Source organism: Talaromyces stipitatus, genomic scaffold, assembly GCF_000003125.1.
Source record: "Talaromyces stipitatus ATCC 10500 scf_1105507295523 genomic scaffold, whole genome shotgun sequence".
NCBI lineage: Eukaryota > Fungi > Ascomycota > Eurotiomycetes > Eurotiales > Trichocomaceae > Talaromyces > Talaromyces stipitatus.
In genome coordinates this window covers 532862-546075 of record NW_002990113.1, presented here as the reverse complement: position 1 = coordinate 546075, position 13214 = coordinate 532862, and the positions used below count along the sequence as shown (strand labels likewise).

Below are 13214 nucleotides of genomic sequence, written 5' to 3'. Positions count from 1 at the left end.
CCCGGGAACGTCACCGAGTCCTTCCAAGCCCATTTTCTGCAGATTCACTTGAGCACCGCTGATCAGGCAGACTGATCTTTTTGCTGATCTTTTTGCTTCGAGCCCTGCTTGTATCATATCAATAGTCACTTCCTCGTGCACTGTTTTCAACAACCAGGCTTTCTTGGAAAGATCGGCGACAGTGTCTTTCACCTGAATCAGTTCCAGTTTTGGTATCCTCTCCGAAATGTCGATTGCTTCGTATTCCTCCACTCTCGTGCTCCACAGACTGCTCTTATTATCCCTAATTCGAGAAATTGAGCCGTCTCTTTTTCATTAGGTGCTTATAACCAGGGCCCTCTGCAATCGCCCTGATGACGGGTGGTATATTTGCAAGGTGCAAATCTGTGAACAAAGGCATCAAGTTAGAAATGTTGATAACATCTCCAAGAGTGAAATGTCCATCTTTGGCTGTACTCCCTATCCAGCCTCGTGCGATCTTTTTATGATTCTTCTCAATGCGACGATCTTTGCACCAGCTGCAACTAGGGTAGTCACAACTAAAGGGAAATCCCATCCCCCGCTGACCACAAAGACTGTTGCAACTTCACTCTCTGGTGTTTTGATCACTGTTCGGGGTTAGGGTCAGGGTTATCAATCACTTTTATCTTTCGTTTCTCTAATTTTCGGAACGCCTGGATTTCGAGATCTATCTTCGGTATACCTGTTAAGGACCTTTTCTCCATCTCTGCCACTTTGAAGAGATCGCTCGGACTGTTGCTCCTCTGAGAATTGTGGATGAAACAGATTTCGGGTCGTTCAGTGACGGTGTAGTTCTAAATTTTGACTGTCGAGTGCAATATGGTGTGTGGACTCAAGTCAGATTATCAGATATACCTTCAGGTCCATAATCTCATTCAGCAACAGACCCGTGGACATGTTGCTATCATCATGAGTGGAAGGAATTAATGGTCAGGTGTGGCATGTCATGTGCAGCGTTCCGAGGCTACTGTGGTCACTATTATCAAATCTCGGTACCCTATATTGACTCTCGTGTGGTGGGACTCGAACCAGAGCTGAAGATAGCGAGAAAGAAGAGTCACTGATTACATTTCAATGGACAACTAGTCAAGCGGGGGACCTCTTTTCGTGATGGAAAGTGTTCGCTTGGTATTGTTGACAAAAACGGTAAACAAGTCGTGAACGTACCACGAGTCGATGCAATCATAAACGGGGCAGAAAAGAATGTGAACACTCCACTAATAGAGGCAATAAAGGAAAAAGGATACATTGACGGTATTTCGAGTGAAAGAGGAAGGGGAGTCTATTCCAAGCACGAAACATTATTTGGTAAGAGTGGATTGCTTATGCTGGACCTAGGGGACCCCAACCCTCGCGATTTAACCCCCCCCCCCTCCGCCCCCCCTCCTCCTCCTTCTTCTAGAGTATTGAAACCCGGGAAAGAGAGCAGAAGACGGATTCAATCTTTAGGATGGGAGCAGACCTTTACGTCTGCTCGGCGGATTCTAGCGTCGAAGGCTAGGACTGCATGACCTGCGACCTCGGCACCTTGTCTGTTGCTCTTTCGCTCTAAATCTGGGTGACTTGATTAGTGGCCTTCATCCTTTCTCAATTTCCTATTTAGACGTGTGATCAGTTTTTATACTTAGTAGCTTTTGAATTGAAATGTCTTTTCCCGACTGATCACATCTTCTACATGGATAGACACCCAAGTGTCAAGTTCACGTTCCTCGTAACTATGTATTCGTATAATTCGCAGTTCCGTCAATACCAATCATGCCCTAGGCGTATGCCCTAAATGGGGCATTTTTATCACGACGTAATAATTATCAAAGTCCGAGTGGGCAGCATAGCCCCAACATCCAAGCTTGGAAGATTATTCTCCAAGAAATTTGCAATTATTTGATTTTTATATGAAGAATGATTATCCTTTTCAAATTGACCAAAGAGTATGTACTTATGTTATCAGACATTCTGCCTAGATACATTCCACTTGCACGATCTCGAAATATCAAAACAACAAATCTTGTCATGGCTTGCATAATTCCATCAGACTCTCATGGGAGGGTTTTTGTATGGGTTCGAATTGACAGAGCCAAGCTCCATCGAACACGAAATAAACATTCAACTATTCACACACCGATCTAAAGACGGTGACCAGGATTGAATTTCTTGTTCTGCTTCAAATCAAATCGGTCCAAGTTCATCACCTTGTCCCAAGCAGCAACAAAGTCCTTGACGAACTTCTCCTGGCTGTCCGAGCTACCATACACCTCAGCAATGGCACGCAACTCAGCATTCGAGCCAAACACGAGATCGTTACGAGTAGCTGTCCATTTCTTGCCGCCAGTCCTGCGGTCTGTGCCCTCGTAGAGATCGCTGAAGTTACCGCCACCGACTGCCTTCCAGGCGGTGCTGGTATCCAAGAGGTTGACAAAGAAGTCGTTGGTCAACTTTCCTGGTCTCTGGGTGAATACACCGTGAGGCGATCGGTCATAGTTAGTGTTAAGCACGCGTAAACCGCCGATGAGAACAGTCAGCTCTGGAGCAGTGAGGGTCAGTAGTTGTGCCTTGTCAACGAGCCACTCCTCGGCGCGGACGCGTGGTGTGGATCCACCATAGTTACGGAAACCATCGGCCACCGGTTCCATGTCGCTGAAGGATTGGACATCAGTTTCCTCTTGCGAGGCATCTGTGCGACCAGGTGTGAAGGGAACTGTGATCGAGTGACCGGCGTCTCGTGCAGCTTTCTCCACGGCTGCGACACCGGCGAGGACAATCAAATCTGCAATAGAAACTCTCTTGCCTCCAGCTGAGTGGGCAGAGTCATTGAACTGCTTCTGTAGTTTTTCGAGGACAGAAAGCGTCTCGCCCAGCCAAGGCTGGTTGTTTACGGCCCATTCGCGTTGAGGAGATAGCCGAATACGAGCACCGTTGGCACCACCACGCTTGTCGCTTCCTCTAAAAGTGGAAGCTGATGCCCAAGCAGTAGAGATGAAGTTGGATGGGTTGACGCCAGTTCCTAGAATATGCTGCTTCAGAGCCGCAATGTCTTCATTTCCGATGAGGGGATGGTTGACAGCAGGGACAGGATCTTGCCAGGGCAAAACTTCTGAGGGTACTTCGGGACCGAGGTAAAGGCTTCGTGGGCCAACGTCACGGTGAAGCAACTTGAACCAGGCGCGGGCAAAGGCATCAGCAAACTGGTCAGGATTCTCCAAGAAGCGACGAGAGATCTTCTCGTAGACTGGATCGAAGCGAAGAGCAAGATCGGTTGTGAGCATTCGTGGTTTGTGCTTCTTGTCTGGATCATATGCATCCGGGATAATCTCTTCTGCATCTTTTGCAACCCACTGGTTGGCACCAGCAGGACTCTTGGTGAGCTCCCAGTCATAGCGGAACAGGTACTCGAAGAAGTTGTTGCTCCATTTGGTGGGGGTCTTGGTCCAGATGACTTCAATACCACTGGTTGTGGTATCAGGTCCCTTGCCCGTTCCGTGGCTGTTGCTCCAGCCCAGACCTTGCTGCCCAATGTCTGCAGCTTCTGGTTCGGGACCAACCTTGTCAGCTGGACCAGCACCGTGGGTCTTGCCGAAAGTGTGACCGCCGGCAATGAGTGCGACAGTCTCTTCGTCATTCATGGCCATACGGCCGAACGTGACGCGGATATCTTTGGCAGCAGCCACGGGGTCGGGGGTACCATCAGGCCCTTCAGGATTCACATAGATCAAACCCATGTGAGCAGCAGCAAGCGGCTTGTCCAAGTCACGGTTGTGAATATCCTTGTGAGCAGCCTCCTGGCCCGATAACACACCGTGGGCATCGATACCAGCGTTACCTCCGGAATAGCGGACGTCATTACCCAGCCAGGTCGTCTCACCTCCCCAATTGGCTGACTCGTCTACTTCCCATGTGTCGGCGCGACCACCAGCGAAACCAAAGGTCTTGAATCCCATAGATTCGAGGGCGACGTTTCCAGCGAGCAATAAAAGGTCAGCCCACGAGATCTTATTTCCGTATTTCTGTTTGATGGGCCATAGTAAACGACGGGCCTTGTCGAGACTGACATTGTCTGGCCAGCTGTTGAGAGGAGCGAAACGCTGCTGACCCTGACCGCCACCCCCTCGACCATCGAAGACTCTGTAGGTACCTGCACTGTGCCAAGCCATACGAATAAACAAACCACCATAGTGGCCAAAGTCGGCGGGCCACCAGTCCTGCGAGTCAGTCATCAGATCATGGAGGTCTTTCTTAAGGGCGAAGTAGTCTAGGCTGTTGAATGCAGCAGCATAGTCGAATTCTTCTCCAAGAGGGTTGGACACTGGGTTGTGCTGGCGAAGGACGTTCAGTTTCAACCGGTCTGGCCACCAGTCGCGGTTGCTGGTACCACCACCGGCAGCATTGGATCTCAAGACACGCTGGTGAGCGGGACACTTGCTCTCAGCAGCCATATTGATTCTTTCTCTTTCTACTACGCGATAATCACTTGTCTTGATGATACTAATGTGAACAAGTGTTGGCAGAAATAAGTGAAGATGAGGAATGGAGGGGAATGAGGAGAGAGTTAAATACCCAAGGTACCACAAGGAAGGCGGGGGAAACCCAGCGAGACAACCAATGCTGGTCTCCAAATCACCTGATGTGCTAGAAATGAGCCAATTGGTCCGATTTCTAAAAGCACGTATTGCCTGATTACTATGTAACAAAATGCATCTTCAGCATTAAAGCGATGATATATACGGAGTATATATATTTATATGCACACATGTCTGCTTATACCTCTCTACCAATTCTTTGCGCATACAAACAGATATCTCCCCTCTTCATGATATTCGTCTCGAGCATAACATTGAACTGTCTGGCAACTGTCGTTATTCTTCTTCTGTCTGGTGGGACTGGACTGACCCCGCAGAGAGCCCAAGCTCCAGCGATGCGGGGAAGATCGGTCTAGTCCCAGCCCATTTAGTAATGCGCGGCCTCAGGCTCTGATACTGACTAATTGGTGAATGTGGATTCGCTCATTGGCTGAAGGCTAGATGGGGCGGCATGACTAATGCACTGAGCTCAAACGCACTAGTCCACCTTAGGGAGGTTGCTCTTTCCGTTCGATTGTCGCGTCATCGACGCGGCTGATTGGCTGAGATGGCGTTCCTTCCTCTTCTGCCGGCTACGGTGACTACTATGTACGTGCTTACGGTTGCTCCTTTTGCTCTTCAACCTCTCTCTTTCGATTCTGCTCAATCTACAATCTATTTCTGCCTCTTAGCCTACCGTGAGACTTCATCCAGACTGACTTCCAACTCCTTCTCCAACACTTGTTTGATCGACAGCATCACTTCCCGAACCTCCTCCGGATCGTGGTATGCCGCGTTGTATTCGCTCGACAACGTCAATTCACCCTTCCATGTCCATACATACAGCATAGTCTGACGCGTAATCATACTAACCCCAAAAGTGAATGTCGCGACATCCACTGAATCGCCATATTTTCCTGCAAAATACTTCTCCACCACCCCAAGACTGTTAATCGAAATACCGCTGGGGAGGCCGGGAGGGGGCCGCTTGTTTCCATTGGATGTTGCCGGTGTCCCTTCCGGTGCAGCTGCCGGTGCCGGTAGCGGCTTAAAAAGGGCTTCGGCATGGTACCTATAGATCGGTCGCAAACACTCAATGAGTTTTGGGTCGTATCGTGTTTTATAGTACTCTACCAAGTAGGATGTGCGTTTGGCAAAGGTTGCGTGACGAGGAACCCGAGGTGTGATACTGCCGGCATAGGTCTGGAGAGCATGTCCATCTCCATTGTAAGGCGTTTTCAGATAGTTACGCAAGTTGACTGGCATGACAGTGACATAATCGTGTTCTCGCGATTCGGGCAAACCCATAGCAAAGACCGTCTCGGCGAGCGCTGCGTGAATAGCAGCAGTCACAGTGATCCCGCGAGCCTTACACGCAGAAACTACCTTTTGAGTGCTTTCCCGGGTGAAGATGACGGCCTCGCGCTTTGGACTTCCGGGAAGTGTAATGGCGTCGCCCTTGTAAGGCATACCACCCATCTGAATGGCGTTGCGGTGGTGCGCAGCGATGTGGTCGGCAGCCACTTTGTCCATTTCCGGTGTTGACACCTTTGGCGATCCTGCCGCGTCTTCCAAGCTCGGGGAGATTTTCTCTATTTCATTGGGTGGTGGCACCTTTGGGAGGCCGCTCTTGGACGGATTGGCGAGATGGTGGAACAGCCGGTCGGTGACCATCCATGATCCCATCGCATCGATACGCCAGTGAGAGATGAAGAATAGAATTTCCGATGTGGCTGGGAGATAATATAGGCTAGGTACTTCCTGCAGAGGCACTGCTTCAGCGATGATCTCATCTGCTGTTCTCTTCGGTTCTACGAAGAATGTTTGCTCTAACCATTCTTTGGTTGTCCGAGCATCAGGAGTCTTGTAGATCTTCTTGGATCTGTCCGGGGCCACGGTCATACCAGGAAATTCGTATCGAAGGGCTTTCCATGCCTGTCGCAGCGCAGTTTCTTTGTCGGTCGGTCCATTGTAACCAGGCCCAAAGTTGAAGCGACAGATAGTGTGTAGTCTCCAATGCTCTCGTTTTAGTGGAGCAAACACTGTTGCTGTTTTTCGGTACACGGTTTCTGCACCGTCCAGGTTGGCCTGATATACACCTGGTGATGTTTGAGTCCAGGTCGTCGCCATTTTGTGCTGTTTCTAGTGCTGGTCCAATTTCTTATTGAGACACTTCTAATTGCCGAGGTTTCTTCGATCGATACGTTTTTGGATTGTAGATGAGTTAAGTCCGGTTAATACTCGGGACGCGCTATATACTTTTATCCTTAACACAGACATAGGTGAAAGGATGCTGATTACTACGTGCAGGTATATCTATATTTGCAGTCCCAACACCAGATCGAAATTGACAAAGTGTTCGAAGCTAACATCGCCCGTCCCAAGAAACTCCGACCGACGATGGGCTATATGTAGAAGATGGCATGTATTCACTTATCATCCCCTACCATATCTGATGGATATTGTGTTCATGTATAACTTCTGGCTTGCGCAGTTCTTCTGGTCATCTAATCACGGCCCCACTACCTACATGTCTCCTGGAACGACAGACACGTCGCGTCCAACCTCCAGAAAGTATTTGTCCTCAAGTTACCTGATTCCCGCCCCCATCGTTACTAGTAAATTGAATTATACAACAGTTGATCGCAGTAAAAGGCGTCGTAATGCCAACTACCCAATCATCCGTCCTGGAAATGCAAGCGGATGGTCCGTTCGGGTCGGAGTAATTTGCATACACCACGCGATATAACGAGTAACTACATCGTGAAATTTACCCTCAGTGCATAATGTCATTAGAATTGTACAACAAACACAAACGTAGATGAATGACAGCTTCTTCATTCCTAATACTGGGCTTAGCAATTCCGTAGTATAGATCGTTCTTCTTTGTTTAAAATTAGCCAAGGCGTCCCCATTTCTCTACCAAGATTCCTTGGACGGATCTCAACGCCTCTGTGTTTAAACAATAGGCATAAATAGATTCCAATCAATCATCGTGATGGCGCTTTTGTTGTTAGGCCTAGTTCCCATGCTGGCCGTGTTGGCTGGGCTAGTCAGCCTCTTTGTCGTGGTACGACCGCCAAGATCACCTCCAGATAACCTTAAAGTCAATACTGCGTTTGTTGGCAAGTAATCTGAGTCTTGAAGTTAAAAGCTGATGAATTATTGGCAACAGCGCACTATCTATCTGACTTACACAAACCCAATTGCTCGAATTCCCGGTCCTGAGATCACCAAATGGACTAATTGGTATACGCAATATCAGCTCATCAAGGGAACTCGGCCGCGATGGATTCACAATTTACATCAAATCTACGGTATGGTGAAGAGAGACACGAACAAACTGAAACTATAATATAAGTTACTAACTACCTCCAGGTCCCCTCGTTCGCATTGGTCCCAACGAGATAGACTTTTCAGATGTCAACGCCGCACGAGAAATCCACAAAGTTGGCGCCGGCTACCTCAAATCAGGATGGTATCGCAAACTCGGATACCAGGGATCAGAGACGCTTTTCAGCACAACCAATCCCCGATTCCACGCTGAACGTCGTCGGCTACTGTCGGGTCCTATTTCTGAGCAGAATTTACTCAAGATGGAGCCAATTATCAACCAACGTATTTATATGACTATTGCTCGCATTGAGGAGGAGATTTCCAATATGGGGGCTGCTGACATCTTCAAATGGTGGACATTTATGGCGACAGATGTCATTGGTGAATTGTCCTTTGGTGAATCTTTCCGTATGTTGGAGCTAGGAAAGGTAGATAAATGCCCTTCAGGACTTACATGAAAAAAGGATACACACTAACGTATGTATCAGAAAACACAATACATTACGGATCTGCAAAATGTTTCCCGCTTGATGGCACTTCGATCGATTTTCCCGTTCATCGAAATAGTGTCCAAGATCCTTCCTCTATCGGTATTCAAGCAAGCCACTGAAGCTGGTGCCCGTATCCGCAACTACGCTGATCAATCAATCAAACGATACAAGCGCATCATTGACCAGAATCATATTGATCCTAAACCCACGCTGTTTACTAAGCTCTATAATCCAGGCAGAGACGGCAAAGAGGGTTTGACCGATCAGGAAATCGTCCGTGAAGCAGTGGGATACATTGCTGCTGGAAGTGACACCACAGCTGTGACCCTCACATACCTTATTTTCGGCGTGTGCATCAACCCAGAAGTTCAAAAGAAACTAGTGGCTGAGGTGGCCAATCTTCCCGATAATTTGCAGCATAAGGACGTGCAGGATCTACCGTATCTGAACGCTGTATTGAACGAGACCCTGCGCCTGTACCCCGCAACGCCGTCTCCATTACCTCGTGTGACTCCTCCTCAAGGTGCTGAATTGTCTGGCCACCATATCCCAGGCGGAACCATTGTTTCGAGTCAAGCTTTTACCTTACACAGAAACGAATACGCATTCCCAAATGCAGAAAAGTATGTTTTCCAAATGATTGATTCTGTCCTTGAAATGATCTGATAATTTTTTGAATGCTAGATTCCAACCTGAACGCTGGTTCAACCCTAGCCGTGAAATGAAAGATGCCTTCCTGCCATTCGGAGGTGGATCTCGCGGTAAGTCAAATTATTTCCTAATATAGTAATTTTCAATTACCCTTCCCGATTTGGACGTGGTCTAGGGCAAAATGCAAAAGCATATCACTGACGAGCAGCGCAATAGTCTGCATTGGTATGCATCTCGCAAAGATCGAAATTCGCATGGGCGCTGCTTTATTTTTCAAAAAGTTTCCCAATGCTCATATGTCAACACGCAATGGCATGACATTGGAGGAGATGAACCCTTTGATGTACTTCATGGCTACTCCACGAGGGATGCGGTGCTTGGTCGAGGGCAACTAATTTAAGAAGGTGCATCAGGAAATCCTCGATATGGATACTTTGTTCGAATTTTTCATTAGATTATCCGAAACATGATTGCGACGCTGGAAGATGGTTCTCTCGTCCAATCCATTACTAGAGTGCGTTAGATTCATTTCACGACAATAGACTGAATAAAGTAAACTTCTCTTCACTATGCATGTTGGTACCTTCTATGCCGCTATCTATTACAGCAGATTGAATAATGTACTGTTCAAGGGTTGACTCGCCATTTCACGTATGTGTAGGTATTCGATATGGAGTACAAGATATCTCACCAATTACTATGCTAAGATGGGAACCCGTCACACTAGCCGACCTACCTCTTTGTGGAAACTCTTTTATTACCGGAACTGTTGAGTGAAGATGAAATCGATTTCGTTCAATACGTGCTAAAATGATTGAATTCGCTGCCCTGTAACAAAGCTCCGAGCAACCATCCACGTGCCAACTTTACGTGTCAATATTGCCGAAAGCGTTGTCAATAACCCGGCCAAATATGAAATGTAAGAATTACATTCACTTTCCAGTAGGCGATAAGTCTCTCATGGGATCTCTGGTTTCCCTCACGACTTTACCCACCGGCGAAGACGACTTCCGACTCACCGATACCACTGCGCCTATAGACAGCTGATATTGGCCGTGTTACTCTTGAACGTCAAACTCCAAAGGGCCGCGGGGCGAGGTAATGCTGCTATTTCTGGCGGATGCAATTCAAAAATAACTCGGGTCATAGATATGAAAGCTCTATGGACCTAATTTGTCTAGTTGGGGGCGAGGACTCGGAGATGGCGGAGTATCTCCGCGCTGTACGGAGTACTGAATAATTCGAACATGGACCTTGTTCTACTTGTTACCTTAGTATGAATACTGGGAATTCACAATTATTACGGACACACGACTTATTTCATTTATACAAGTATTCTGTGCGAATTTGTGCTTAGTCCTAGCATCTATCGTAGCGTTCCACTGACCACGAGTTCATAATAGTAAGATTTGGGCCAGAACACCCCTGTCTCTGCTAAACAATTAGCCCTACACATGTCAGAAGAGCTTTATGGAGTTTTCTTTTTACCTTTTAGACCATGTGATGTATAAGTATGCACAATAAATTCTTTTGGGGCTACCGTTGCATTTGCATAACCTAACCCTATTTGGAAGTACACTGTTGACAGCGACTTGCCTACCAACACCACAGTCTGGGCCTAGTCCTCCTCTCCAAAATCTTTTTCAGGTTCCAATTTTGCACTTTAATCAGTGGAGACCCCATATTGTCTTCTATGATATCATCTTCATATATACGACAATAACCCGGTCATTCCACGACTCTCCCTTTGTCTTCTACTTCGTGTTTTGGGGTGAGAGACAGCAAAAATGTCGTCGGAAACTACAAGTCAGAGACCGTCTTCAACCACAGTAGTGATAGATTTTGGCGAGGAACCAAGTTCTCCGAAGCCAGATCCCTCACATTTCGATGACATCGAGCTCGAAGAGACTACACAACCACCTACTTCACCATCACTGCAAGCCTCGCAGAAGCAACCAAAGCAACTAGATCCAGAGTCGCGGAGAGGACCACCTCAGAATCATGAGTGGGTTACGGGACCAAAACTGGTTTTCATGATGGCCGGCATCACATTGGTGGCATTCTTGATGCTACTCGATACGTCCATTATCTCAACCGTACACTCATCCAGACTATTGATGGTTTGTAATTAATGCTAACCACGCTGGTAGGCCACGCCTCGAATTACTAGTGAAGTATGTGTGTTAGTTTCGGCCACGAGTCATTCTGTCTAACAGTCTATTGCTTCACAGTTTCACTCACTTAATGACGTGGGTTGGTATGGTAGTGCATATCAGTTGGCAAGGTAAGTGGTGGTATGCACCCTGTTCGTTCATTTAAATTTCTGACCAGACATTCATCTTGACAGTGCATCACTACAACCCTTAACGGGGCGATTTTACTCAACATGCAACACCAAAGTATGCAAAACCTAAATCTGCCGTTCTTGAAAACAGCCAAGATGTGAATATTGATTAGTTATAGTGGACCTTTCTTTCATTCTTCTTCATTTTCGAAGTCGGCTCCCTCATTTGCGCGGTTGCAACCTCGTCCAAAATGTTGATCGTCGGACGCGCAGTAGCCGGTATGGGGGGATCTGGTATACAGAACGGAGCTTTCACTATAGTCGCAGGATCCGTACCGATGCCTCGAAGACCAGGTATGTTAATGACAGGCAGCCTTATTTCGATGGTTACTAACAGCTTCTAGCTCTTATGGGATTCCTGATGGGCAGTAAGTACTTTGACTTGGTCCCATAAAAGATGATTTTATTGACAACTGCTAGTTTCACAATTAGGTATGGTTGCTGGTCCTTTGGTGGGAGGAGCTTTGACCTCGTATGTCTCCTGGAGATGGTGTAAGTTCACGAACTTTTTTTGGATTCCATCCATGAAAGTGAAAATTTTACGAGATGTACCTCTAGGTTTCTACATCAACCTCCCAGTTGGAGGCTTGGTCGCAGTTCTACTGGTCTTTCTCGATATTCCAGAACAAATCCCAAAGCCTAAAGGTTTGAAAAGCGTCACATCTGTGTTACAGAACCTCGACTTGGTCGGTTTTACCTTATTCGCCCCCGCTGCTATTATGTTTCTTCTGGCACTACAGTATGGTGGCAGTACCTATCCTTGGAACTCAGCTATCATAATCGGTCTTTTCTGCGGTGCTGGCGTGATTTTCATCATATTCATGAGCTGGGAATACCGTGTAGGCGACAGAGCCATGATTCCTTACTCGATTTTCACAATTCGCACCGTATGGGCAAGCTGCGTTACTTACGGCTTTCTTGCCTCTTTGTTAATTTGCGGCTCTTACTATCTACCGCTCTATTTCCAGGCAATCAAGAATGCTAGTCCGATGATTAGCGGTGTTGACATTCTTCCAAGTATTATAAGTCAAATGATCTCCGCTATATTATCCGGCCAATTATGTGAGTATATGTTATGCTCGAGCAGTTGGTAGTGTCGCTAACTAGTATATAGTGGGTAGGATCGGTTATTATTTACCGTTGAGCGTTCTCGGCACTTCCCTAGCGGCCATAGGCAATGGATTAATCTCAACTTTCTCGATAACCACTGATACCGGGAGGTGGATTGGATATCAGATTATTTTGGGCGTGGGTCGTGGCATTGGATTGCAGATGGTGAGTCCATAATTTGATATGTTTCGGTATTCTCTATAACGGGATTAAAATGACGTTTCTAGCCTATTATCGCAGTACAGAACACGTTGAAGTTGCAACAGGTACCAAGCGCTATGGCGATGATTATGTTTTGCCAGTCATTCTTCTCGGCAACATTCCTCAGTTTCGCAGATGTCATCTTTAACAACAGTCTCCGAACCATCATTCCACAAGAGGCGCCAGGTGTCGATGCTGAAGCAGTAATACGGGCTGGTGCTACCGCATTTCGGTCTGTTGTTCCCTCATCGGAGCTGCAATCTGTTCTAGTGGCATATGCAACGAGTGTTGACCATGTCTTCTACCTCGCAGTGGGTGCATCGTGCGCAGCTTTTCTTACTTGCTGGGGCATGGGCTGGACAGATATTCGCAAGAAACAGGGTCCTCCAGGGGCAAGTGGAGGACGCGGAGGCCAAAAACCACCAGCAGTCTCAGATCGACCCAAGACTGATGTCTGAGTTATCAATCCCTGTTTCAAGCTCTTCCTTCTTCGTTATTGATCCTCGC

At 47.2% G+C, this 13214-nt stretch overlaps 5 protein-coding genes across 5 annotated transcripts, besides 1 other annotated feature; 2 read left to right on the top strand and 3 right to left on the bottom strand.

Moving 5' to 3' along the window:
* Positions 1-605: 605 nt before the first annotated feature.
* TSTA_061540 (uncharacterized protein) lies at positions 606-918 on the bottom strand (the record flags this gene model as incomplete). The annotated part of the gene is made up of 2 exons (XM_002340012.1): positions 606-815; positions 877-918. 2 exons carry the CDS (start codon positions 916-918, stop codon positions 606-608), a joined length of 252 nt encoding a protein of 83 aa, XP_002340053.1.
* Positions 919-1383: 465 nt separating this feature from the next.
* Positions 1384-1420: a sequence feature (G-rich).
* A 461-nt stretch (positions 1421-1881) lies between these two features.
* Positions 1882-4451, bottom strand: TSTA_061530 (bifunctional catalase-peroxidase Cat2; the record flags this gene model as incomplete). The annotated part of the gene is made up of 1 exon (XM_002340011.1): positions 1882-4451. One exon carries the CDS (start codon positions 4449-4451, stop codon positions 2145-2147), a length of 2307 nt encoding a protein of 768 aa, XP_002340052.1. The 3' UTR covers positions 1882-2144.
* A 740-nt stretch (positions 4452-5191) lies between these two features.
* On the bottom strand, positions 5192-6704 carry TSTA_061520 (uncharacterized protein; the record flags this gene model as incomplete). Its single annotated transcript, XM_002340010.1, has 2 exons — positions 5192-5242; positions 5295-6704. 2 exons carry the CDS (start codon positions 6702-6704, stop codon positions 5192-5194), a joined length of 1461 nt encoding a protein of 486 aa, XP_002340051.1.
* A 1027-nt stretch (positions 6705-7731) lies between these two features.
* On the top strand, positions 7732-9447 carry TSTA_061510 (cytochrome P450, putative; the record flags this gene model as incomplete). Its single annotated transcript, XM_002340009.1, has 5 exons — positions 7732-7891; positions 7953-8338; positions 8399-9024; positions 9086-9162; positions 9269-9447. 5 exons carry the CDS (start codon positions 7732-7734, stop codon positions 9445-9447), a joined length of 1428 nt encoding a protein of 475 aa, XP_002340050.1.
* A 1392-nt stretch (positions 9448-10839) lies between these two features.
* TSTA_061500 (MFS multidrug transporter, putative) lies at positions 10840-13165 on the top strand (the record flags this gene model as incomplete). The annotated part of the gene is made up of 9 exons (XM_002340008.1): positions 10840-11172; positions 11269-11336; positions 11400-11451; positions 11516-11690; positions 11741-11764; positions 11817-11888; positions 11955-12458; positions 12511-12671; positions 12734-13165. The coding sequence occupies 9 exons, from the start codon at positions 10840-10842 to the stop codon at positions 13163-13165; spliced, it is 1821 nt and encodes a 606-aa protein (XP_002340049.1).
* Between the last annotated feature and the right edge of the window lie 49 nt (positions 13166-13214).